Source organism: Oncorhynchus keta, chromosome 26, assembly GCF_023373465.1.
Source record: "Oncorhynchus keta strain PuntledgeMale-10-30-2019 chromosome 26, Oket_V2, whole genome shotgun sequence".
NCBI classification, from domain to species: domain Eukaryota; kingdom Metazoa; phylum Chordata; class Actinopteri; order Salmoniformes; family Salmonidae; genus Oncorhynchus; species Oncorhynchus keta.
In genome coordinates, this window is record NC_068446.1 from 42983473 (window position 1) to 43009860 (window position 26388).

Here is a 26388-nt window from a genome sequence, read left to right on the forward strand (position 1 = left end):
TCCAGTTTAAAATGTCTTAAAAACGTCTGGAGCTGGGCGTAGTGCGTGGGTAGCAGGAAAGAGACTGGGGCTCGCAGGTCGACTGGGATCAGCCTCAGGGTCCTGAGGTAAGATCCCAGCCAGAACCGTGCGAGGGCACTAAGGTCTAGGAGCACGACGACAGATGCAGAGCCTCGGTCCGATGCCATTAAAAGGTAATTTACCACCTTCACAAGTGCCGTCTCAGTGCTATGATGGGGTCTAAAACCAGACTGAAGCATTTCGTATACATTGTCTTCAGGAAGGCAATGAGTTGCAGCGCAACAGCTTTTTCTACAATTTTTGAGAGGAATGGAAGATTCGATATAGGCCGATAGTTTTTATATTTTCTGGGACAAGGTTGGGCTTTTTCAAGAGAGGCTTTATTACTTCCACTTTTAGTGAGTTTGGTACACATCCAGAGGACAGGGAGCAATTTATTATGTTCAACATAGGAGGGCCAAGCACAGGAAGCAGCTCTTTCAGTAGTTTAGTTGGAATAGGGTCCAGTATGCAGCTTGAAGGTTTAGAGGCCATTATTATTTTCATCATTGTGTCAAGAGATAGGATCAAACAAGTGTTTTAGTACTCTATGTCCTGGCAGAGTTGTGCAGACTCAGGACAACTGAGCTTTGGAGGAATACTCAGATTTAAAGAGGGGTCCGTAATTTGCATTCTAATAATCATGATCTTTTCCTCAAAGAAGTTCATGAATTTATTACTGCTGTGAAGGCCATCCTCTCTTTTGGAATGCTGCTTTTTAGTTAGCTTTGCAACAGTATCAAAAATAAAATGTAGGATTGTTCTTATTTTCCTCAATTAGGTTGAAAAAAAATATATATATGATGAGCAGCAGTGAGGGTTCTTCAATACTGTCTTTCCAAACTAGTTGGAAGACCAAAAAAAAAAAAAAAAAAAAAGTGTTCATTGGATAAATGTGGTGAATATTCTCTTGCTGGGCGAGTTTTCAGTCCTTGTGGGCGGGTTTTGAGAGGTCATTGGTCTAGATATTTTAGCTAGACCTGGCAACCCTGCCATTATCCCACATCCCCATCATTTCACAATGCAAAGACATTCTCTTCAGGAAAAGTTTATTGTTAAAATGTCAAAGAAATACATAGACACGCATATTTTTTTTTCACAACTTGTACATAATCAGTTTACATTTCTTTACAGTAGAAAAATAATGATATTTAAAGTTTACAGGAGTATATGTACTACAGTTACATTTTTAAATATTTTTTTTTATGATTTAGAAGTGGATAACGAGAAAGCAAAATATTTTTTTATGATTTAGAAATGGATAATGTGAACCATTTCTGTCAAAAATCATCCTTGAATACATTCACACTTTTGAATAGTAATATTATAAATTACAGCATTAAATTCATCCCAGCAACAACCTTACACACAACAATTGGAGGAATATATTGGACACCATAGTTGTACGTTATTAGTAAGGTACTGCATCTTTGGATGCATTGAATGAGGAAGATAAGGGGAAGTCATAGGCTGGGAGTAATACAGAGGTGGATCACGAGCAGAGTATTGATTTACATAAGAGACGTCAACAATAGTGAGGTGTGCGTCAGGGATATGGCTTGGGGGAGGCCCAGATTTATTCCGTTCGGAGCCGTCTCGCCAGTTACCGTCGCCGATGTCGTTGTTTGGTATGAAAATGACCACGGAAGTTGGTCAGACAGCACAAACGATCGGACTGATGGATAATAATTGGACAGAAGAACCAGGAGTGGTGTGCCGAGGTCGTCACATACACTCAGATGATGGCATTGAGGTCATCAGAGGACCTAAGCCTTGTGTCCCAAATGGCACCCTATTCCCTAAACAGTGCACTACTAGACCAGGGAGGGACCACATGTAGGCGACAGGGTGTCATTTAGAAGGCAGTATGCGACTCATGGTGCTTCTGGTTGTCACTCAGACTCCCAGGTGTTTGTTAAGCCGGCTGAGGGCGTCGCCCACGATGTCCAGGTCGTGTCTCAGCTCCTCCACCACGCTGTTAATGCTGGGAGTGTCCTTCAGAACGTCCACACTCTGGGTGTAGGGGTTATATCGCACCGTAAACGGGCGCTTGATCGTCTTGGCAAACTCCCTGCAGGATGGGGAAGAATGAGTTATTATCTAAAAGCCTTTATGAGTTCCCACACTGATGGTAGGAGTCAGTAACAGACTATGTTCAGGTTGCAAGTTCAAACCCGAGGTGACAAGGTACAAATCTGTTCTGCCCCTGAACAAGGCAGTTAACCCACTGTTCCTAGGCAGTCATTGAAAATAAGAATTTGTTCTTAACTGACTTGCCTATAGTTAAATAAAAAGGTAAAAAAAAAAAATAATCTAATTTTAAAAAATGGATCAATCCAGTAACACTTTATTTACAGGGTACCTACACAAGGACATCATAACACATTCAGGACCCGTACATAACCCATACAGAAACAGTACACACGTCCTTATGAAGGTAATCAACACATTAAATAATGTGTTACTATACAGTAAGATTCCAGAAGCCCCTTTGACCCTGAGGGTTTCACTCCTCACCTCATCTTGACTTTGGCCTCCTCAAAGCTGTCGGACACAAAGTAGACGTCCTGAAATGTGGTGATGATGCACTCTTGTTTACATGTGACCTTGGGGTCAAAGGGCATGATGACGGCGTTACCAGACAGAGCATGCTGGAGGGGAGAGGAAGAACAAAACATCTGGAATGTGCTGAGGCTGTGCCCTAAAATGGCAGTTTATTTCCCATAATGCATTACTTTTCCAATGGTCCAGTTTCCCAGGCCCAGATTAAGACTAATCTTGTAAAAAAATGTGTTGACTTGACAGTCGCTGGACCCGTGTTAGAGTCCCAGTCGGGGACACCACCCCCCACCAGATTTTGCTACAATGATATTGATATACCTGGAGTTCACTGATGGAGGACAGCAGGCCTGCTCCGTACGCTCTCAGCTTCCCCTCCTGTTTACACAGGCCGAACTCCACCGTGAAGAAATAACACTGAAACACGACAACACATGTAAGTCAGTAATGAGATGTGAACTGCCCCTCTCTAGGTTCTAGCACGGTCCCAGATCTGTTTGTGGTCTTGTGCCAACTCTGATTGGTCATTGTCACATCAATAATGATAAGAGTTGACAAGACAGAACAATCAGATGTAGGACCAGGCTAACAAGGTTCAGGGTCGGTGACTAAGATATTCTCATACCACCAGTCAAGTTCAGGGTCGGTGACTAAGCTATTCTCAACCAACCAGCCAAGTTCAGGGTCGGTGACTAAGCTATTCTCAACCAACCAGCCAAGTTCAGGGTCGGTGACTAAGCTATTCTCAACCAACCAGCCAAGTTCAGGGTCGGTGACTAAGCTATTCTCAACCAACCAGCCAAGTTCAGGGTCGGTGACTAAGCTATTCTCAACCAACCAGCCAAGTTCAGGGTCGGTGACTAAGCTATTCTCAACCAACCAGCCAAGTTCAGGGTCGGTGACTAAGCTATTCTCAACCAACCAGCCAAGTTCAGGGTCGGTGACTAAGCTATTCTCAACCAACCAGCCAAGTTCAGGGTCGGTGACTAAGCTATTCTCAACCAACCAGCCAAGTTCAGGGTCGGTGACTAAGCTATTCTCAACCAACCAGCCAAGTTCAGGGTCGGTGACTAAGCTATTCTCAACCAACCAGCCAAGTTCAGGGTCGGTGACTAGCTATTCTCAACCAACCAGCCAAGTTCAGGGTCGACTAAGCTATTCTCAACCAACCAGCCAAGTTCAGGGTCGGTGACTAAGCTATTCTCAACCAACCAGCCAAGTTCAGGGTCGGTGACTAAGCTATTCTCAACCAACCAGCCAAGTTCAGGGTCGGTGACTAAGCTATTCTCAACCAACCAGCCAAGTTCAGGGTCGGTGACTAAGCTATTCTCAACCAACCAGCCAAGTTCAGGGTCGGTGACTAAGCTATTCTCAACCAACCAGCCAAGTTCAGGGTCGGTGACTAAGCTATTCTCAACCAACCAGCCAAGTTCAGGGTCGGTGACTAAGCTATTCTCAACCAACCAGCCAAGTTCAGGGTCGGTGACTAAGCTATTCTCAACCAACCAGCCAAGTTCAGGGTCGGTGACTAAGCTATTCTCAACCAACCAGCCAAGTTCAGGGTCGGTGACTAAGCTATTCTCAACCAACCAGCCAAGTTCAGGGTCGGTGACTAAGCTATTCTCAACCAACCAGCCAAGTTCAGGGTCGGTGACTAAGCTATTCTCAACCAACCAGCCAAGTTCAGGGTCGGTGACTAAGCTATTCTCAACCAACCAGCCAAGTTCAGGGTCGGTGACTAAGCTATTCTCAACCAACCAGCCAAGTTCAGGGTCGGTGACTAAGCTATTCTCAACCAACCAGCCAAGTTCAGGGTCGGTGACTAAGCTATTCTCAACCAGCCAAGTTCAGGGTCGGTGACTAAGCTATTCTCAACCAACCAGCCTTGAGAAGGTGAGTAATGTTACTAGACAGCAGTGGTATAAAGTACTGAAGTAAAAATACTTTAAAGTACTACTTTAGTCGTTTTTTTAAGGTATCTGTACTTTGCTATTTAGATTTTTGACAACATTTACTTTACTTACATTCCTGAAGAAAATAAAATACTTTTTACTCTGTACATTTTCCCTGACACCCAAAAGTACTTCTATGAAGGCATCTTTACTTTTACTCAAGTATTGGGTGCTTTTTTCAACTACTGATCACAGTACTTTTTGTTACAGAATCTACAAGGTTCAGTGTTGGTGCTAAACTGATCTCAAGCACCAGTCAGAATTGTTTTAAACTTTTATATGTAATATAACATCTATTATATTCAGTGCTGGTACAAAACTAATGTCCCTGGGAAGGCTAGTGTTAGACAGGATGCCTACACAGTGGCCAGGGTCTGTATGGCTATTGTTAGACAGGATGCCTTCTCTAACCGTCCCTGGGAAGGCTAAGGTTAGACAGGATGACTACTCAGTGGCCAGGGTCTGTATGGCTAGTGTTGGACAGGATGACTACTCAGTGGCCAGGGTCTGTATGGCTAGTGTTGGACAGGATGACTACTCAGTGGCCAGGGTCTGTATGGCTAGTGTTGGACAGGATGACTACTCAGTGGCCAGGGTCTGTATGGCTAGTGTTGGACAGGATGACTACTCAGTGGCCAGGGTCTGTATGGCTAGTGTTGGACAGGATGACTACTCAGTGGCCAGGGTCTGTATGGCTAGTGTTGGACAGGATGACTACTCAGTAGCCAGGGTCTGTATGGCTAGTGTTGGACAGGATGACTACTCAGTGGCCAGGGTCTGTATGGCTAGTGTTGGACAGGATGACTACTCAGTAGCCAGGGTCTGTATGGCTAGTGTTGGACAGGATGACTACTCAGTGGCCAGGGTCTGTATGGCTAGTGTTGGACAGGATGACTACTCAGTAGCCAGGGTCTGTATGGCTAGTGTTGGACAGGATGACTACTCAGTGGCCAGGGTCTGTATGGCTAGTGTTGGACAGGATGACTACTCAGTGGCCAGGGTTTGTATGGCTAGTGTTGGACAGGATGACTACTCAGTAGCCAGGGTCTGTATGGCTAGTGTTGGACAGGATGACTACTCAGTGGCCAGGGTCTGTATGGCTAGTGTTGGACACGATGACTACACAGTGGCCAGGGTCTGTATGGCTAGTGTTGGACAGGATGACTACTCAGTGGCCAGGGTCTGTATGGCTAGTGTTGGACAGGATGACTACTCAGTGGCCAGGGTCTGTATGGCTAGTGTTGGACAGGATGACTACTCAGTGGCCAGGGTCTGTATGGCTAGTGTTAGACAGGATGACTACTCAGTGGCCAGGGTCTGTATGGCTAGTGTTAGACAGGATGACTACTCAGTGGCCAGGGTCTGTATGGCTAGTGTTGGACAGGATGACTACTCAGTGGCCAGGGTCTGTATGGCTAGTGTTAGACAGGATGACTACTCAGTGGCCAGGGTCTGTATGGCTAGTGTTAGACAGGATGACTACTCAGTGGCCAGGGTCTGTATGGCTAGTGTTAGACAGGATGACTACTCAGTGGCCAGGGTCTGTATGGCTAGTGTTGGACAGGATGACTACTCAGTGGCCAGGGTCTGTATGTTAGCAGGATGTTAGACAGGATGACTACTCAGTGGCCAGGGTCTGTATGGCTAGTGTTGGACAGGATGACTACTCAGTGGCCAGGGTCTGTATGGCTAGTGTTGGACAGGATGACTACTCAGTGGCCAGGGTCTGTATGGCTAGTGTTAGACAGGATGACTACTCAGTGGCCAGGGTCTGTATGGCTAGTGTTAGACAGGATGACTACTCAGTGGCCAGGGTCTGTATGGCTAGTGTTAGACAGGATGACTACTCACAGTGGCCAGGGTCTGTATGGCTAGTGTTAGACAGGATGACTACTCACAGTGGCCAGGGTCTGTATGGCTAGTGTTGGACAGGATGACTACTCACAGTGGCCAGGGTCTGTATGGCTAGTGTTGGACAGGAGGACTACTCAGTGGCCAGGGTCTGTATGGCTAGTGTTGGACAGGATGACTACTCAGTGGCCAGGGTCTGTATGGCTAGTGTTAGACAGGATGACTACTCAGTGGCCAGGGTCTGTATGGCTAGTGTTGGACAGGATGACTACTCAGTGGCCAGGGTCTGTATGGCTAGTGTTAGACAGGATGACTACTCAGTGGCCAGGGTCTGTATGGCTAGTGTTGGACAGGATGACTACTCAGTGGCCAGGGTCTGTATGGCTAGTGTTGGACAGGATGACTACTCAGTAGCCAGGGTCTGTATGGCTAGTGTTAGACAGGATGACTACTCACAGTGGCCAGGGTCTGTATGGCTAGTGTTGGACACGATGACTACTCAGTGGCCAGGGTCTGTATGGCTAGTGTTGGACAGGATGACTACTCAGTGGCCAGGGTCTGTATGGCTAGTGTTGGACAGGATGACTACTCAGTAGCCAGGGTCTGTATGGCTAGTGTTGGACAGGATGACTACTCAGTGGCCAGGGTCTGTATGGCTAGTGTTGGACAGGATGACTACTCAGTAGCCAGGGTCTGTATGGCTAGTGTTGGACAGGATGACTACTCACAGTGGCCAGGGTCTGTATGGCTAGTGTTGGACAGGATGACTACTCAGTGGCCAGGGTCTGTATGGCTAGTGTTGGACAGGATGACTACTCAGTGGCCAGGGTCTGTATGGCTAGTGTTAGACAGGATGACTACTCAGTGGCCAGGGTCTGTATGGCTAGTGTTAGACAGGATGACTACTCACAGTGGCCAGGGTCTGTATGGCTAGTGTTGGACAGGATGACTACTCAGTGGCCAGGGTCTGTATGGCTAGTGTTAGACAGGATGACTACTCACAGTGGCCAGGGTCTGTATGGCTAGTGTTAGACAGGATGACTACTCAGTGGCCAGGGTCTGTATGGCTAGTGTTAGACAGGATGACTACTCAGTGGCCAGGGTCTGTATGGCTAGTGTTGGACAGGATGACTACTCAGTGGCCAGGGTCTGTATGGCTAGTGTTGGACAGGATGACTACTCAGTGGCCAGGGTCTGTATGGCTAGTGTTGGACAGGATGACTACTCAGTGGCCAGGGTCTGTATGGCTAGTGTTAGACAGGATGACTACACAGTGGCCAGGGTCTGTATGGCTAGTGTTGGACAGGATGACTACTCACAGTGACCAGGGTCTGTATGGCTAGTGTTAGACAGGATGACTACTCAGTGGCCAGGGTCTGTATGGCTAGTGTTGGACAGGATGACTACTCAGTGGCCAGGGTCTGTATGGCTAGTGTTGGACAGGATGACTACTCAGTGGCCAGGGTCTGTATGGCTAGTGTTGGACAGGATGACTACTCAGTGGCCAGGGTCTGTATGGCTAGTGTTGGACAGGATGACTACTCAGTGGCCAGGGTCTGTATGGCTAGTGTTGGACAGGATGACTACTCAGTGGCCAGGGTCTGTATGGCTAGTGTTGGACAGGATGACTACTCAGTGGCCAGGGTCTGTATGGCTAGTGTTGGACAGGATGACTACTCAGTGGCCAGGGTCTGTATGGCTAGTGTTGGACAGGATGACTACTCAGTGGCCAGGGTCTGTATGGCTAGTGTTGGACAGGATGACTACTCAGTGGCCAGGGTCTGTATGGCTAGTGTTAGACAGGATGACTACTCAGTGGCCAGGGTCTGTATGGCTAGTGTTAGACAGGATGACTACTCACAGTGGCCAGGGTCTGTATGGATTCATCTGAAGCTCCGAGGGAAGCCAGGCCTATCTCCTGGGAGAACTGGGCGAAGCTGGGCTCAGCCAGCAACGGGACGTGACCCAACAATTCATGGCATGTGTCTCTGTGACCAGAAACAAGAAACTCTGAGTTACACAGCCCTTTATTGACTTTGCTTATACACTGAATGTATAGAGTACATAATGTAATATATGTAGTGTGTAATATATGCATATAAGGTATGTAGTGTGTAATATGTAATGTGTGTAGTGTGTAATATATGCATGTAAGGTATGTAGTGTGTAATGTATGTAGTATGCAAGGTAAATAAAACACAGAATAAATGGAGAACCTAGCTAACTAGCTCATGGTGAGATTATACCCTACAGTTGGACATACTGGAGCTTTTCAGGTCATTCAGAATGTTGGTTAAGGGCCCTTCACTGAGGAATGTGGTTGTTCGTGATCATTGTGCATGTTTTGTATTTCCTATGCTGCCGTGCTGATGGAATTGTTGTGCAACTGTAAAATTGCAGGGCTCACTTGCAAGAGAGACCTTGGTCTAAATGGGACACCCTGCTAAAATAAAGGATGTACTTACGGCTCTGGTGTGTAGAGGGGATCGGAGCTGTGTCGGACATACTGGGTACAGTGGAACACACGGAAGGCCAGACCAGCTAGGAAGTCTCTGGGGGAAAGGTAACCTGCCACAGGCCTGATGGTAAAGCCTGTCCGCTCTAAAAGATTCAAGGCAATGTCACATACTGGATCCAAACTGTCACAAACAGAGGCCTGTTCCTGATCAATCTTACAAAATATGATATATATTTTTTTTAAGTTTAATTTTCAGCAAACTTAACATGTATAAATATGTGTATGAACATAACAAGATTCAACAACTGAGACAAGCTGAACAAGTTCCACAGACATGTGACTAACAGAAATTGAATAATGTGTCCCTGAACAAAGGGGGGGGGGGTCAAAATCAAAAGTAACAGTCAATGCAGCTGGTGGCCACACCAGATACTAAGTACTGCAGTGCATCTCCTCATGGACTGCACCATATTTTACAGTTCTTGCTGTGAGATGTTACCCCACTCTTCCACCAAGGCACCTGCAAGTTCCCAGACATTTCTGGGGGGGGATTGGCCCTAGCTCTCACCCTCCGATCCAACAGGTCCCAGACGTGCTCAATGGGATTCAGATCCGGGCTCTTCACTGGCCATGGCAGAACACTGACATTCCCTGTCTTGCAGGAAATCACGCACAGAACGAGCAGTATGGCTTGTGGCATTGTCATGCTGGAGGGTCATGTCAGGATGAGCCTGCAGGAAGGGTACCACATGAGGGAGGAGGATGTCTTTCCTGTAACGCACAGTGTTGAGATTGCTTGCAATGACAACAAGCTCAGTCCGATGATGCTGTGACACACCGCCCCAGACCATGACGAACCCTCCACCTCCAAATCGATCCCGCTCCAGAGTACAGGCCTCAGTGTAACGCTCATTCCTTTGACAATAAACGTGAATCCAACCATCACCCCTGGTGAGACAAAACCGCGACTCGTCAGTGAAGAGCACTTTTTGCCAGTCCTGTCTGGTCCAGCGATGGTGGGTTTGTGCCCATAGGCGACGTTGTTGCCGGTGATGTCTGGTGACGACCTGCCTTTCAACAGACCTACAAGCCCTCAGTCCAGCATCTCTCAGCCTATTGAGGACAGTCTGAGCACTGTTGGGGGGATTGTGCGTTCCTGGTGTAACTCGGGCAGGTGTTGTTGCCATCCTGTACCTGTCCCGCAGGTGTGATGTTTGGATGTACCGATCCTGTGCAGGTGCTGTTACACATTATCTGCCACTGCAAGGATGATCAGCTATCCGTCCTGTCTCCCTGTAGCGCTGTCTTAGGCGTCTCACAGTACGGACATTGCAATTTATTGTCCTGGCCACATCTGCAGTCCTCATGCCTCCTTGCAGAATGCCTAAGGCACGTTCACGCAGATGAGCAGGGACCCTGGGCATCTTTCTTTTGGTGTTTTTCAGTCAGTAGAAAGGCCTCTTTAGTGTCCTAGGTTTTCATAACTGTGACCTTAATTGCCTGCAGTCTGTAAGCTGTTAGTGTCTTAACGACCGTTCCACAGGTGCATATTCATTAATTGTTTATGGTTCATTGAACAAACATGGGAAACAGTGTTTAAACCCTTTACAATGAAGATCTGTGAAGTTATTTGGATTTTTAGGAATTATCTTTGACAGACAGGGTCCTGAAAAAGAGACGTTTCTTTTTTTGCTGAATATATATATATATAATTTATTTTACCATTAAAGTCTAACACGCTCTTGCTCTGTCTGTATCTCTCTGTTTCTGTCTCTCTGTTTATCCATCTGTGTGTGTCTCTCTGTCTCTCTCTCTAACACACACAGTATATACACACACAAGCCACCCATCTCACCTCTAAGGAAGCGTGACACGTCCTCTAGCTGGGGTATGTTATCCTCTCTACATTCACAGTGTTTGGCCAGTAGAGGCAGATTCTTCAGGTACTCTCTACAGGCGTGGGTAGGGTACAGCTTGTTGAGCTCCCGGTACACCACCGCCCACGTCGCCAACTCCTCCTCTGTAAACTCTATACGAGGGATAGGATCCCCACTGAAAGATAAGGACAAGATCATGGCTGTTATTAGAATATAGTAGAATACAGTAGAGTAGAATAGAGTAGAATACAGTAGAATAGAGTGGAGTAGAATATAGTAGAGTACAGTAGAATAGAATACAGTAGAATAGAGTACAGTTCAGTAGAATGGAGTATAGTACCGTAGGATATAGTAGAGCACAGTAGAATATAGTAGAGTAGGTTAGAGTAGAATAGAATAGGATACAGTAGAATATAATAGAATACAGTACAGAGGACTAGAGTAGAGTGCAGTAGAATATAGTAGAGTAGAATACATTAGAATATAGTAGAGTGCAGTAGAATAGAGTACAGTACAGAGGAATAGAGTAGAGTGCAGTAGAATACAGTAGAATATAGTAGACTACAGTAGAATACATTAGAATATAGTAGAGTAAAGTTCAGTAGAATATAGTAGAACTAGAATAGGAGGAAAATTGATATGGGATCCATTATTTGATTATAATGATCTTTTATTCTTGGAAAATGTGTTATTTCAACCATAATGTACTTACTGTCTGTAGTTCATGGCGAGATCAGCGAAATGCTTCCTCCTCCTTCTGTAGACGTTGTCCTTGAAGCCCTGTGAGAAGAGGGTGAGATCTAACGTCATTATGAAAACAAACATCAAGATAAAGTCATGTATAAAGGTTATAAAGTAATGCCCTAGTTTCTAGAATGATATTACATACCGGATGGTCAGCATACAAGTCTGATCCGTACATCAGAACCCGGTTCGCACACTTGTCCAGATCTGAGATCTTCTTGGGGAACCAGGGGACATTTTCTATATCTGAAATCGAAAGGATTTGTTTTTCCCCACTTAAAATGAGGTCCATCGTGTATTTGTAAAGATTGGAATATACTTCTGCGAGACTAAGTGTAAATACAGTATACTGTTGCAATATAAAAAAAACTTTAGTCAATATACTGTGATAGAGTATATTCTAACAAAACGTAGAAATCAATCGTTTAAAAATAATGTTTAAAAAAAAAAAATGATACTGTGGCATACCTTCTTCAGGTAAACAGGAGTTATCAGGAGGGTCCATGTCCACTACGTTAACGTGCTTACGTAGCAGCTGAATGATCTCGTTGAGCTGCTCGTGATCGCTGTCACAGTCCACGAAGATCTCAAATTCAGAGTTACGTCTTTTCGATTTTCTGGATTCTATGTGGACAAGATTGACGTGGTTTTCCTGTAAAATAAATGGAATATATATATATATATATATATATTTTTTTAAATGTGTTTTATTTGTTACATCTACAATATAATGTGTGTAATCTATAATCTGTTGCTACGTTTGTAATATATTGTTCAGTAATGTTCATGGAAATCATATCATGCAAAACAGTGGAGGCCTGCAAATTACCTCAACGAACTTGTATCACCGCATACTGACTCCATACCGGTACCCCCTGTATATAGCCTCGTTGTTATGTTATTGTGTTACCTTCTATTATTTTTTACTTTAGTTTATTTGGTAAATATTTTCTTAACTCTTCTTGAACTGCACTGTTGGTTAAGGGCTGCACTGTTGGTTAAGGGCTGCACTGTTGGTTAAGGGCTGCACTGTTGGTTAAGGGCTGCACTGTTGGTTAAGGGCTGCACTGTTGGTTAAGGGCTGCACTGTTGGTTAAGGGCTGCACTGTTGGTTAAGGGCTGCACTGTTGGTTAAGGGCTGCACTGTTGGTTAAGGGCTGCACTGTTGGTTAACGGCTGCACTGTTGGTTAACGGCTGCACTGTTGGTTAACGGCTGCACTGTTGGTTAACGGCTGCACTGTTGGTTAACGGCTGCACTGTTGGTTAACGGCTGCACTGTTGGTTAACGGCTGCACTGTTGGTTAACGGCTGCACTGTTGGTTAACGGCTGCACTGTTGGTTAACGGCTGCACTGTTGGTTAACGGCTGCACTGTTGGTTAACGGCTGCACTGTTGGTTAATGGCTGCACTGTTGGTTAACGGCTGCACTGTTGGTTAATGGCTGCACTGTTGGTTAAGTAATAATTCCACGGTAAACTACCTGTTTGTATTCGGCGTATGTGACAAATAAAGTTTGATTTGATAAATCACGTTGAACCAACATAGCCTAAATAGACCAATTTATATTCGGATTTTTACATCAGGTGAGATCAAAAAGTTTAAATAACATTGTTGTCACAAACGAGATAGGTTACGTACATCGTGCAGGTGCACATTAATTAGGTTTACCTGGAAAAGTTTCAGCGCCTTCACTAGTCCTCCGACTTCATTCTTGAGTGAGAAGACAATCGCTGCTCGGCCGTCTGACGGCGCGTTCTTTTTCTCTGTTCTGCATTCTTCAATCTTTGTGAAGGTTGATTTGTTCATCTGTGTGTGGGAGGAAAAAGACAACAACAAGAAAAACAGAAATTAGCGTCATGAGTCAACGGCAGATTTGACGAATGCCCTTTTCAACAGCCAACTTTAATTAGTGTCGCTAGTATCCATCCAATGGCGCTAGGGTAGCCTAGTATCCATCCAATGGCGCTAGGGTAGCCTAGTATCCATCCAATGGCGCTAGGGTAGCCTAGTATCCATCCAATGACGCTAGGGTAGCCTAGTATCCATCCAATGACGCTAGGGTAGCCTAGTATCCATCCAATGACGCTAGGGTAGCCTAGTATCCATCCAATGACGCTAGGGTAGCCTAGTATCCATCCAATGACGCTAGGGTAGCCTAGTATCCATCCAATGACGCTAGGGTAGCCTAGTATCCATCCAATGGCGCACATTCTGTCTACCTGCGGTGGGACATTTAGTCACTCAGCTGTGAAGGTGGCAGCTGTTGAATGCACGTGGCCCGAAACTAAATATCAGTCGACGTGTTGTGTGTTTTGGGAATTGTAAGGTTAAATAACTTGAAATAGTTGTGTGTGTATATATATGTGTGTATATATATATATATATATATATATATATATATATATATATATAGATATATATTATATACCAGTTAAAGAGCCATATATATACAACTATTTCAAGGTTAAAGGTTAAATAACTTGAAATAGTTGTGTATATATATATATATATTATATACCAGTTAAAGTGCCATATATATACAACTATTTCAAGTTATTTAACCTTACAATTCCCAAAACACACAACACCGTCGACTGATATTTAGTTTCGGGCCACGTGCATTCAACAGCTGCCACCTTCACAGCTGAGTGACTAAATGTCCCACCGTTGTAAACATGTACATTGAAGAAATACAATTAAACGTCAGAAAACAAATACACCACATTAAATAAGAAAGAAGCTAATGAACTTTGCTAACTAACAGCACGTTTAAATCCAGGTCTAAACGAGCCTATACTGTCGTGCCAACTAACTAATCAGTTGATCATGCACGCAGAATAACCGGAACAATATCCAGATCAGATGATTCACTTACTTTATCCCGATTATTTTACAGATAAAACTGTGTTCTCTAGTTTGAGGTTAAGAATGAAGATAACTCGTAAAATTAAAAAAAAAAAACATTTTAATGTAATAGCAGAAACTATTGTACATTTAACCTGTTTGGATTAGATTGGATTAGTGGCGAGGGTCAATCGATTTTAATCCCGTCATCACGTCAATGGAAATCAGCACCCCGGATAGCAATAACCCCATTTTAAACGTTGGTTGGCGCTGTCCATTGTTCTGAATTTCACTGGCTCGGTGAAAGGCACAGTTTCAAGGCATCCAAATGGCCAATTAAATCAGTTTTTCATAACAATTGAGTAATAAATAAAACATAAAGCTAATATCTTAGTCTAATTACAGTCGACACGTTATTCAGTTCAAGTGCCATTTTGTAACAATTATCCTATAGTCTAAGATACATTTAGCTAATTTAATTTGCCACCAACTGTACATCCTTCAGTGACAATGAATTTAATTTGCTACCAACCATATTTCCCTCAGCTAATATGGACGAGACAGCGCGGGAAACCTGTTGTCGTTGGCCCCCAGTCAGTAGAATCCGTAGCAGCATTATAACTAGCGAGATAGCAGTTTGGGACACCGGACAGTGGCACAGAACGGGTCAAATTGGCAGGCACTGCGCTGTAGGTGATTCGGCGTCTTGGTTTAACGAAGTAACGACGGTGTGCCGGTGTCGGGTCCAAACACGAGATTTAAAGCAATCCCATTTAGGAGAGCGTGAGGTCGGAAGCCTATTATTAGCTCCTCTAAAGCCACTTTAATCTACCACGCGAGATTAAGGTGCAGTTAATGGATCCAACAAGATACTGTTTTAAGTGATCTTCATTTGATGTGAGTGATTATTTTACCCTATCACTTCTAATATGGGTATATATATTTTTATATTTTTATTTGATCGTTTTAATATATATGATAAATTGATGGTGAAAACGATATGTCTGTATCAGTAGGCTAGTTATAGAGAGGTAACAGGTAACATTTCTGATGAATGAGAAACTGAAATGTTAGATGTGTTTTAATTGATTTAGCCTAATTGGGAGTACAAGTGCTGTTTCAAGAGGTTCAAGTGATTCTATATTTACGATTTATAGATAAGTCTTTTCAACCTGGCAATGCAAGATATTTGCAATTATTTTTGGCAATGTTTTGTGTCCCTGCAAAGTTCTGCACTCATGAAGTTCTTAGCGGTTGACGCATTGAAATGATCACCAGATTAAAACGGCTTAACCAGAGCTATATATATATATACACACATGACTCTGGGTTTAACCAGTGACGACAAAAAAAAAACATGCAACTGTCGTTGATTACTGAGAAATTCATGTTTAGACCTACTAATAAGGCCACTACTAAACTGATATGACGTCTATCGCCAGATAGTGTTGTTTAAACGAATTGTTTTTTTTAAAAAGTAGAATAACCCAATGCTTATCTCCCATTCAAACGGATATCCCAGTTCCAGATGCAAATGTATCGATAACTATAAAGAAAGTTGCCTATAACAAGAAAACAAATATCGAATAAGGCAGAAAAAAAGGAAATAATTTCTTACCTCATTGTTCAGTATCTTTTCTTCATTCCCGATGTTCATGGAGTCGAAAGATCTTCCTCGACGCGGTCCTACAATTTTATTGGAATACATATTAAAGTTCGGTACTATTTATTCCCCTGTCTTGCGGATGTTTATCGACTTTGTAAAGTGGTAGTCTGCTAGGAGGAAGAGCAGGCTTTGGTATTTATCAACCACAATGCGGAGAGAGAGGAGGGGGCAGGATGGATGAGAGAGCAGGGGGCCAGGGGAGCAGAGAGGGGACAGGGTGGATGGGAGAGGAGGGGGCAGGGAGAGGAGAGGAGAGAAGGGGGTAGGGGAGAGGAGAGAGCAGGAGGCAGGGGAGAGGAGAGAAGAGAAGGGGGCAGAGGAGAGGAGAGGGCGGGGGAGAGGAGAGAGGAGGAGGCAGGGTGAAGGAGAGAGGAGGGGGCAGGGGAGAGGAGAGGAGAGAAGAGAAGGGGGCAGGGGAGAGAAGAGAAGGGGGCAGGGGAGAGGAGAGGAGAGAGGAGGAGGCAGGGTAGAGGAGGGGGCAGGGGAGAGGAGAGGAGAGAAGAGAAGGGGCAGGGGAGAGAAGAGAAGGGGGCAGGGGAGAGAAGAGAAGGGGGCAGGGGAGAGAAGAGAAGGGGGCAGGGGAGAGGAGAGAGAAGGGGGCAGGGGAGTGGAGGGGAGAGGAGAGAGGAGGATGGGGAGAGGAGAGAAGAGAAGGGGGCAGGGGAGAGAAGAGAAGGGGGCAGGGGAGAGGAGGGGCAGGGGAGAGGAGAGAGGAGAGAGAAGGGGGCAGGGGGGAGAGAAGAGAAGGGGGCAGGGGTGAGGAGAGAAGGGGGCAGGGGCGAGGAGAGAGAAGGGGGCAGGGGAGAGGAGAGAGAAGGGGGCAGGGGAGAGGAGAGAGAAGGGGGCAGGGGAGAGGAGGGAAAAGAAGAGAGGAGGGGCAGGAGTGAGGAGAGGGGAGAGAGGAGGTGGCAGGAGGAGGATAGAGGAGGGGTAGCGGGGAGGATAGAAGAAATAGCAGGGGGTGCTGACGTGTGTGTGTGTACGTGTGTGTGTGTGTGTGTGCGTGTGTGTGTGTGCGCTTCGCGTGTGTGTGTGTGTGTGTGTATGTGAGGAGGGGGAGGACAAGCAACAATAATATCAGTCGACAGCAAATGGAAAAAGAGAAGCGTCATGGGGAAATGAATTCATCTAAGATACCTTTTCATTTTGTCTGACGACCTAAAGGAGCCAACGGAAACATTACCGTACAGAGATCAAACAGTAGAATATTCCTAAAAGAAAGGTCTTTCGGATGACATATACGTTCTATTAAACCAATGTGTGTTGTTGTTGATGATTCATCTCTCATCATGTGGGGCTTTTCACTCTGATCTCAATTCCATTTTGTCATCATGGATTTTCCCATTCGTTGAGGTCAGCAAAAAAAAAACTCTCGTAAGTCTACTGAAGATATTTTATAACTCAATGCTGGTTAGAATAACCAATAGCCTTCTCACTTACCGGTACTGTCCAGCAAACAGGGAATGAGATTACTGATCTGCATTGGGAACATGGTCCTAGTGTTAATTTAATAAACTTCAACATTGTTTTGAAGATCTGTAAGTGCTTCCTCATTTCTAACCAATCACACAGCTTCCAGTTCGGACAACATTCTAGTAATCTCACGTGAGTGAATGCTTCCTGAAGCCGATGATGATGTTTGAAGATCTGTAAGTGCTTCATCATTTCTAACCAATCACACAGCTTCCAGTTCGGACAACATTCTAAAGCTGATGATGATGTTTGAAGATCTGTAAGCGCTTCCTCATTTCTAACCAATCACACAGCTTCCAGTTTGGACAACATTCTAAAGCTGATGATGATGTTTGAAGATCTGTAAGCACTTCCTCATTTCTAACCAATCACACAGCTTCCAGTTCGGACAACATTCTAAAGCTGATGATGATGTTTGAAGATCTGTAAGCACTTCCTCATTTCTAACCAATCACACAGCTTCCAGTTCGGACAACATTCTAAAGGTGATGATGATGTTTGAAGATCTGTAAGCACTTCCTCATTTCTAACCAATCACACAGCTTCCTGAAGCTGATGATGATGTTTGAAGAATACTTTTACAACTTTCAGGCTCTGGAAATATGTACCATTATAAACATTTGACGTATATTGTTGAGTCCCAGACATTGTTTACATTGTTCATTGTTTACCTCTTGGGACCTTGTTGATCACGTTGTTCTCGGGTCCTTTCGAGAAAACAGAAAACGGTTAGTGATTTATTTCTAAAAGGATTAAACCTGATCTACACTTTACTTCACTGATTAGTAAAGTTCCTCGGTCTCCCGTCTCCCCACTTCTCCCACAATCCCATTCCTCTGCTTTTATAAATCTTCATTGCACGTTTAGTACTTTGAGCTTTGAGTACTTTGAGCTTTGAGTACTTTGAGCTTTGAGTACTTTGAGTACTTTGAGTGCTTTGAGTACTTTGAGCTTTGAGCACTTTGAGCTTTGAGTACTTTGAGCTTTGAGTACTTTGAGCTTTGAGCACTTTGAGCTTTGTGACCTGGCAGGCTAAGCAGCCCCTGAAGGAAAAATTGTTACGGACATTTTTCTTTCACTTGGCCGAGTCTCGTGAGATTTGATTTTTAGATTAAGACCATTACTAATGGTTTTCATTACTTCTGGTGGATAACAAACACCTCAGGAGGGTTTGGGTGAATTCCATTTATTTTTTTTTCAGTTAAAATGACATTTCTGAGGGAAAAATTTGAATGTGGAATTTCAGTTTGCTTCATGAATTGCCTGCGCCAGTGGCACCGGTCACTACCTCTTCACTAAGGTGCTATTAAGAAAATGACTTTTTGATGGACCAGACGCAGGTCTGTTTCCTCATCCACCATACAGTCCACTAGAGAGCCAAGGTTGTTGTACGTGTGGCCAGTGCACATGACGCCCCCCCGCCCTGTCAGTTGGTTGACACGAGGACCGGCTTAACACAATCAGAGAAGCTGTGAAGGATGCTTCCTCTTCCCTGAGGGACAACGTGTATGAGATGGGGGGGGCAAGCACTCCTCTCCTTTCCAACAACACAAAGCAATGATGTGCACTTAGTGTAAAAACATTAGGAACATGACACGGCCTGACCAGGTGAATGCAGGTTAAAGCTATGACCCCTTATTTGATGTCACTTGTTACATTTACATTTAAGTCATTTAGCAGACGCTCTTATCCAGAGCGACTTACAAATTGTTAAATCCAATTCAATCAGTGTAGATAAAGCAGAGGAGACGGGTTAAAAGAAGGATACTGAAATGAGGTAGATTAGCTTTCTGTTTCTTACTGAAATGAGGTAGATTAGCTTTCTGTTTCTTACTGAAATGATGTAAATTAGCTTTCTGTTTCCTACTGAAATTATGTAGATTAGCTTTCTGTTTCTTACTGAAATGATGTAAATTAGCTTTCTGTTTCCTACTGAAATGATGTAGATTAGCTTTCTGTTTCTTACTGAAATGATGTAAATTAGCTTTCTGTTTCTTACTGAAATGATGTAAATTAGCTTTCTGTTTCCTACTGAAATGATGTAGATTAGCTTTCTGTTTCCTACTGAAATTAGGTAGATTAGCTTTCTGTTTCCTACTGAAATGATGTAGATTAGCTTTCTGTTTCTTACTGAAATTATGTACGTTAGCTTTCTGTTTCTTACTGAAATGATGTAGGTTAGCTTTCTGTTTCCTACTGAAATGAGGTAGATTAGCTTACTGTTTCTTACTGAAATGATGTAGATTAGCTTTCTGTTTCCTACTGAAATGATGTAGATTAGCTTTCTGTTTCCTACTGAAATTATGTACGTTAGCTTTCTGTTTCTTACTGAAATGATGTAGGTTAGCTTTCTGTTTCCTACTGAAATGAGGTAGATTAGCTTACTGTTTCTTACTGAAATGATGTAGATTAGCTTTCTGTTTCTTACTGAAATGATGTAGATTAGCTTTCTGTTTCCTACTGAAATGATGTAGATTAGCTTACTGTTTCTTACTGAAATGATGTAGATTAGCTTTCTGTTTCTTACTGAAATTATGTAGATTAGCTTTCTGTTTCCTACTGAAATGATGTAGATTAGCTTTCTGTTTCCTACTGAAATGATGTAGATTAGCTTTCTGTTTCCTACTGAAATGATGTAGATTAGCTTTCTGTTTCCTACTGAAATGAGGTAGATTAGCTTTCTGTTTCCTACTGAAATGATGTAGATTAGCTTTCTGTTTCTTACTGAAATTATGTACGTTAGCTTTCTGTTTCTTACTGAAATGATGTAGGTTAGCTTTCTGTTTCCTACTGAAATGAGGTAGATTAGCTTTCTGTTTCCCACTGAAATGATGTAGATTAGCTTTCTGTTTCTTACTGAAATGATGTAGATTAGCTTTCTGTTTCCTACTGAAATTAGGTAGATTAGCTTTCTGTTTCCTACTGAAATGAGGTAGATTAGCTTTCTGTTTCTTACTGAAATGATGTAGATTAGATTTCTGTTTCTTACTGAAATGATGTAGATTAGCTTTCTTTTCCCTACTGAAATGATGTAGATTAGCTTTCTGTTTCTTACTGAGAGATTAGCTTTCTGTTGTAGAAACACTGTATGTTACCCTTAGAAAAATTGTAGATTTCCAGATAACTCCCTCTGCGCATTAGAAGACACACAATGTATACCACAACATTTTCTCCCAGACACCCCGACAGGTTCATGTACTTATCATGATCTGCAACAGACATGTCTCTGTTCCTCTCCAGATGCCGTGTCTCTCTGTCTTTGATCTCTCTTGGTCCGATCTGAGAGCAGACCCCCCAGGTCCCCCTCTCCCCCCGTATGTCTGTCTTCTTCTTGACTGATCTTAATCCAGGTGGAACTTCATCCATGGCCTGTTTAGTTTACACACCCTCCCCCTTCCCCCATGGCAAAAAACATCAAAGACAAGTGGTCCATTCTATCAGTTCAATGAGGTCAAAGGTCGGGAAAAGGTGTAGAATAACTATGGTGGGGGATGGGTCCATGATATTGATCTCTCTTGGGTGTCCATCTCTGTCCCCCGTCTGTATGTTTGTCCACACACAGACCGCATGGATGTAGACTGGTGAAGCTGGAATGTTACCAAGAATCCCAATAGATTCATTAACATACAGTGCTAACAAAATATTTCTCTCCGGAAGATTATTATGGGCCGTCCTCAGGTATCTATTGCAGGGCATTCACACAGTGGGTGGATTATGAGAACACTTTTTAAATGAACGTACAAGGTAGTTGTTTTATGAAGTGCTTTCTTCCATTAGAATGTTAGGCAGCTAAGAACTCCTTAGGGGGGAGAGGGAGATAGGGAGAGAGGGAGATAGGGAGGGGGGAGAGGGAGATAGGGAGGGGGATATGGAGGGGGGAGAGTGCTAACTAACTCCATTCACTCGTCTCATTTACAGAGAAAGAGCGAGAGAGACCATTGTATTCACCCATCTCATTTTTTAGAGAGAGAGAGAGAGAGAGAGAGAGAGAGAGAGAGAGAAAGAGAGAGAGTCCACTATATTCACCCATCTCATTTTCAGACAGAGAGAGAGAGAGAGAGAGAGAGAGAGAGAGAGAGAGAGAGAGAGAGAGAGAGAGAGAGAGAGAGAGAGAGAGAGAGAGAGAGAGAGAGAGAGAGAGAGAGAGAGAGAGAGAGAGAGAGAGAGAGAGAGTATCCACTATAATCACCAATCTCATTTTCAGACTAAGAGAGAGGGAGAGAGAAATTTATTAATGGCCACTATATTCACCCATCTCATTTTCAGACAGAGAGAGAGAGAGAGAGAGAGTGAGAGAGAGAGTATCCACTATAATCACCAATCTCATTTTCAGACTAAGAGAGAGGGAGAGAGACATGTATTCATGGCCACTATATTCACCCATCTCACTATCAAAACAGATACAACTGAGGGACCAACCTTGTAGTGTGGACAAGCCTCTACCGGCACTGTTAAATGATCAGATCTGCCTATTTAAACCCTTTGATATTTGCATATCTGAAGGGTCTGGATAGTAAAAGAATAGAGGTAAACGGTCTAGAGGGTAGGGTCTAGAGGGTAGGGTCTAGAGGGTAGGGTCTAGAGGGTATTGTCTAGAGGGTAGGGTCTAGAGGATAGGGTCTAGAGGGTAGGGTCTAGAGGGTAGGGTCTAGAGGGTAGGGTCAAGAGGGTAGGGTCTAGAGGGTAGGGTCAAGAGGGTAGGGTCTAGAGGGTAGGGTAAAGTGGGTAGGGTCTAGAGGGTAGGGTCTAGAGGGTAGGGTCTAGAGGATAAGGTCAAGAGGGTAGGGTCAAGAGGGTAGGGTCTAGAGGGTAAGGTCTAGAGGGTAGGGTCTAGAGGGTAGGGTCTAGAGGGTAGGGTCTAGAGGGTAGGGTCTAGAGGGTAGGGTCAAGAGGGTAGGGTCAAGAGGGTAGGGTCTAGAGGGTAGGGTATTGTCTAGAGGGTAGGGTATTGTCTAGACAGTAGGGTCTAGAGGGTAGGGTCTAGATGGTAGGGTCTAGAGGGTATTGTCTAGAGGGTAGGGTCTAGAGGGTAGGGTATTGTCTAGAGGGTAGGGTATTGTCTAGACAGTAGGGTCTAGAGGATATTGTCTAGAGGGTAGGGTCTAGAGGGTAGGGTCTAGAGGGTATTGTCTAGAGGGTAGGGTCTAGAGGGTAGGGTATTGTCTAGAGGGTAGGGTATTGTCTAGACAGTAGGGTCTAGGATATTGTCTTGAGGGTAGGGTCTAGAGGGTAGGGTCTAGAGGGTATTGTCTAGAGGGTAGGGTCTAGAGGGTAGGGTCTAGAGGGTATTGTCTAGAGGGTAGGGTCTAGAGGGTATTGTCTAGAGGGTAGGGTCTAGAGGGTATTGTCTAGAGGGTAGGTTCTAGAGGGTAGGGTATTGTCTAGAGCAGGGGTGTCAAAGTCAAATGGACGGAGGGCCAAATAAAAAATTTAGCTACAAGCCGAGGGCCGGACTGTTCGAATGTTCATTGAAAAATTTTTAAATGACGCATATAGTCTAGTGAACCTAATTGAACCTACTGAAAACCTAACAAATATATTCCAATATGATCAGATAAATAAAGCAATATTTTCTTATGGCTCTGTCAGTAATCTTTAATTTTCAACAGACACAAAAGACAAATTTCCTTTATATAAAAATCCCCATAACATGAACATTAAATGAAAGAAACCGGTATTCAAGGCACCATCAGTAGCCTATATTTTCTATTTTAGCAAAAGTGGGCTAAATTTACTTCAAAGAAAAAAACAATAATAGCAATTTTCTATCATCCACTCAACTGAAATATTTTTAAAATATAATTGGATTGAAATACAATAAAATAAAGTGCAAAAATCTATTAATCAAAAACAACACTTTGTTTAAGGAGAAGTAACATGCAGTGAAAACAAATATTAAACTTTAACTTTTAAACTTGAACTGAGTAAAAACTCTAAATATGTGATTGCACAGTAATGTTCACTTGTTTGAGGTTGAGGGTGATACTTGGTGGTGTCCCATCTTTTCCACAAGTTCATCAATGTTCGGGGTAAGGCTCTGAGCTGAGGAAATCCTCAGAATTGAGTGGAGGTGTTCAGCAGTAAGTCGACTTCTGTGTGATGTTTTGTTCAAGTTCATCAAAGAAAACAGTTGTTCACACAGGTATGTGCTGCCAAACATAGACAACGTTTGAGCAGCCTGGATGCGCAGCTGGGGCATTGTGTCGGGGAGGAAACGGGCGAACTCCGCAGCACCCACTGCCGCATATTTTGCCCTCAGTGCATCATTGCATTGGAGGTCAATCAACTCCATTTGGAGGTTTGGTGGTGAGCTTTCCACGTCAACAGCAAATGGGTTACCGAGCAGTTCCAACCTGCTTTTTTGTGCTTCAAAGTCAGCAAATCGGCGTCGAAAGTCAGCGGCAAGCATACCTATTTTATCAGCCAACTGTGCGCTCGGGAACGCACTGGTAGAGAGCTTCTCTTTCATGGTCTGGCAGCTGGGAAAGTGGCTCAAATTTTCTTTCCGCATCTCGTCTCCCACAGAGTCAGTTTGGTTTTAAATGCCTTCACTGTACTGTACATATCAGAGATGACACGATCCCGACCCTGCAGCTGCAAGTTCATTGCATTCAGATGACTCGTAATGTCACACAGAAAAGCCATTTCACACAGAAACATTTCGTCTCGGAGTTGTGTTGTGTCTTTCCCTTTGCTGTCCAAGAACAGACAAATCTCCTCACGAAGCTCGAAACATCTTTGAAGCACCTTTCCCTGGCTTAGCCATCGCACCTCTGTGTGATAAGGCAAATCACCATGCTCCGTTTCTAACTCCGTCAGAAATGCCTTGAACTGGCGGTGATTCAAACCTTTGGCTCTGATAAAGTTAACTGTGCGCGTGATGATGCTCATTACATGCTCCATTTTCAAGGCTTTACCGCACAACGCTTCCTGGTGTATGATACAATGATAAGCTGTCAGCTCACCTGTCGCGTTTTCCTCTTGCATCTTTTCCCGTATCTTCGCCACCAGTCCGCTCCTGTGTCCACACATCGCAGGTGCTCCGTCGGTTGTCAAACCCACGAGTTTTTCCCAAGGCAGCTCCATCTCATTTACACATCTTGACACCTCTTCATACAAATCATGCCCCGTAGTTGTGCCATGCATAGGACGTAAAGCCAAAAACTCCTCTGTCACGCTTAGGCTGGAGTCCACTCCGCGGATGAAAATTGACAACTGGGCAATGTCAGAAATGTCGGTGCTCTCATCCACAGCCAAGGAATATGCAATGAAATCTTTTCCCTTTTTCACAAGCTGCTCTTTTAGATTGATGGACAACTGGTCTACTCTCTCGGCAATGGTGTTTCTGCTCAGACTCACATTTAAAAGAGTTGCCTTTTTTCTGGGCAAACTTCGTCACAAACTTTAATCATGCAGTTTTTGATGAAATCCCCCTCCGTAAATGGCCGGGCTGATTTAGCGATCTCTTCTGCCAAAATAAAACTGGCCTTGACAGCAGCCTGGCCTTGTGATTTGGCTTTTTGAACAGAGCCTGTCGAGATTTGAGGCCTCGTTTTAATTCCTCTGCCTTTTGTAGCCTTTGTTCCATGTCCATATTCTTGTTTTTGTCCGCGTGTTTCGTTTCATAATGTCGTCTCAGATTATACTCTTTCAGTACCGCCACACTTTCTCCACACAGAAGACACACAGGTTTTCCAGCTACCTCCGTGAACAAATACTCCGACTCCCACCTTGTTTGAAACCCCGGTTCTCAGTGTCCACCTTCCGTTTTGCCATTTTTGATGGGTATCTGAAAGTTAATTTTACTGTGATGCTGACAACTGCTGTGCCAATAAATATTGAAATGAAGCAGCCTACTGCTCGGTGCGTCACCGTTGCATTGTGGGAAATGTAGTATTGGTGCGTGTAAAAGATCTGCGGGCTGCCGGCTTGCTGCGGTCTGCGGGCCGGTTCTAATAATAAATCAAGATCATCCCAGGGGCCGTAAAAAACCTTCTCGCGGGCCGGATGTGGCCCGCGGGCCTTGACTCTGACATATGTGGTCTAGAGGGTAGGGTCTAGAGGGCAGGGTATTGTCTAGAGGGTAGGGTCTAGAGGGTAGGGTATTGTCTAGAGGGTAGGGTCTAGAGGGCAGGGTATTGTCTAGAGGGTAGGGTATTGTCTAGAGGGTAGGGTCTAGAGGGTAGGGTATTGTCTAGAGGGTAGGGTCTAGAGGGCAGGGTATTGTCTAGAGGGTAGTGTCTAGAGGGTAGGGTATTGTCTAGAGGGTAGGGTCTAGAGGGCAGGGTATTGTCTAGAGTGTAGGGTCTAGAGGGTAGGGTATAGTCTAGAGGGTATTGTCTAGTGGGTAGGGTATTGTCTAGAGGGTAGGGTCTAGAGGGCAGGGTATTGTCTAGAGGGTAGGGTATTGTCTAGAGGGTAGGGTATAGAGGGTAGGGTATTGTCTAGAGGGTAGGGTCTAGAGGGCAGGGTATTGTCTAGAGGGTAGTGTCTAGAGGGTAGGGTATTGTCTAGAGGGTAGGGTCTAGAGGGCAGGGTATTGTCTAGAGTGTAGGGTCTAGAGGGTAGGGTATAGTCTAGAGGGTATTGTCTAGTGGGTAGGGTATTGTCTAGAGGGTAGGGTCTAGAGGGCAGGGTATTGTCTAGAGGGTAGTGTCTAGAGGGTAGGGTATTGTCTAGAGGGTAGGGTCTAGAGGGCAGGGTATTGTCTAGAGGGTAGGGTCTAGAGGGTAGGGTATAGTCTAGAGGGTATTGTCTAGTGGGTAGGGTCTAGAGGGCAGGGTATTGTCTAGAGGGTAGGGTCTAGAGCAGGGGTGTCAAACTCATTTCGCATCGTGGGCCACATACGGCCTAGGGAGATGTCAAGTGGGCCGGACCATTAAAATTATACCATACTCTGCTAT

At 44.3% G+C, this 26388-nt stretch overlaps 1 protein-coding gene across 2 annotated transcripts; it reads right to left on the bottom strand.

Annotated features, from left to right (window-relative positions):
* Positions 1-701: 701 nt before the first annotated feature.
* Positions 702-16133, bottom strand: LOC118358808 (tryptophan 5-hydroxylase 1-like). 2 transcript variants are annotated; one of them, XM_052480971.1, is made up of 11 exons: positions 14879-15232; positions 13171-13308; positions 11970-12153; positions 11647-11747; positions 11470-11537; positions 10736-10932; positions 8888-9023; positions 8284-8410; positions 2941-3036; positions 2578-2711; positions 702-2131 (listed from the first exon to the last, which is right to left on the bottom strand). In XM_052480971.1, the coding sequence occupies exons 1-11, from the start codon at positions 14960-14962 to the stop codon at positions 1957-1959; spliced, it is 1440 nt and encodes a 479-aa protein (XP_052336931.1). In that variant the 5' UTR covers positions 14963-15232; the 3' UTR covers positions 702-1956. The 2 variants fall into 2 exon arrangements, with proteins under 2 accessions (XP_052336931.1, XP_052336930.1); XM_052480970.1 differs by lacking the exon at positions 14879-15232 and adding an exon at positions 15965-16133 and having other exon boundaries at positions 703-2131.
* Positions 16134-26388: the final 10255 nt, after the last annotated feature.

Bases quoted from the DNA above. Each gene is read 5' to 3' on its own strand.
- LOC118358808 (XM_052480970.1), bottom strand. From the start codon at position 16,054: ATGTATTCCAATAAAATTGTAGGACCGCGTCGAGGAAGATCTTTCGAC. The intron at 13,309-15,964 runs GTAAGAAATTAT...TCCCACACACAG, and splicing joins AAAAGATACTGAACAATGAG to ATGAACAAATCAACCTTCAC. The intron at 12,154-13,170 runs GTAAACCTAATT...TTTATTTTACAG, and splicing joins AGGCGCTGAAACTTTTCCAG to GAAAACCACGTCAATCTTGT.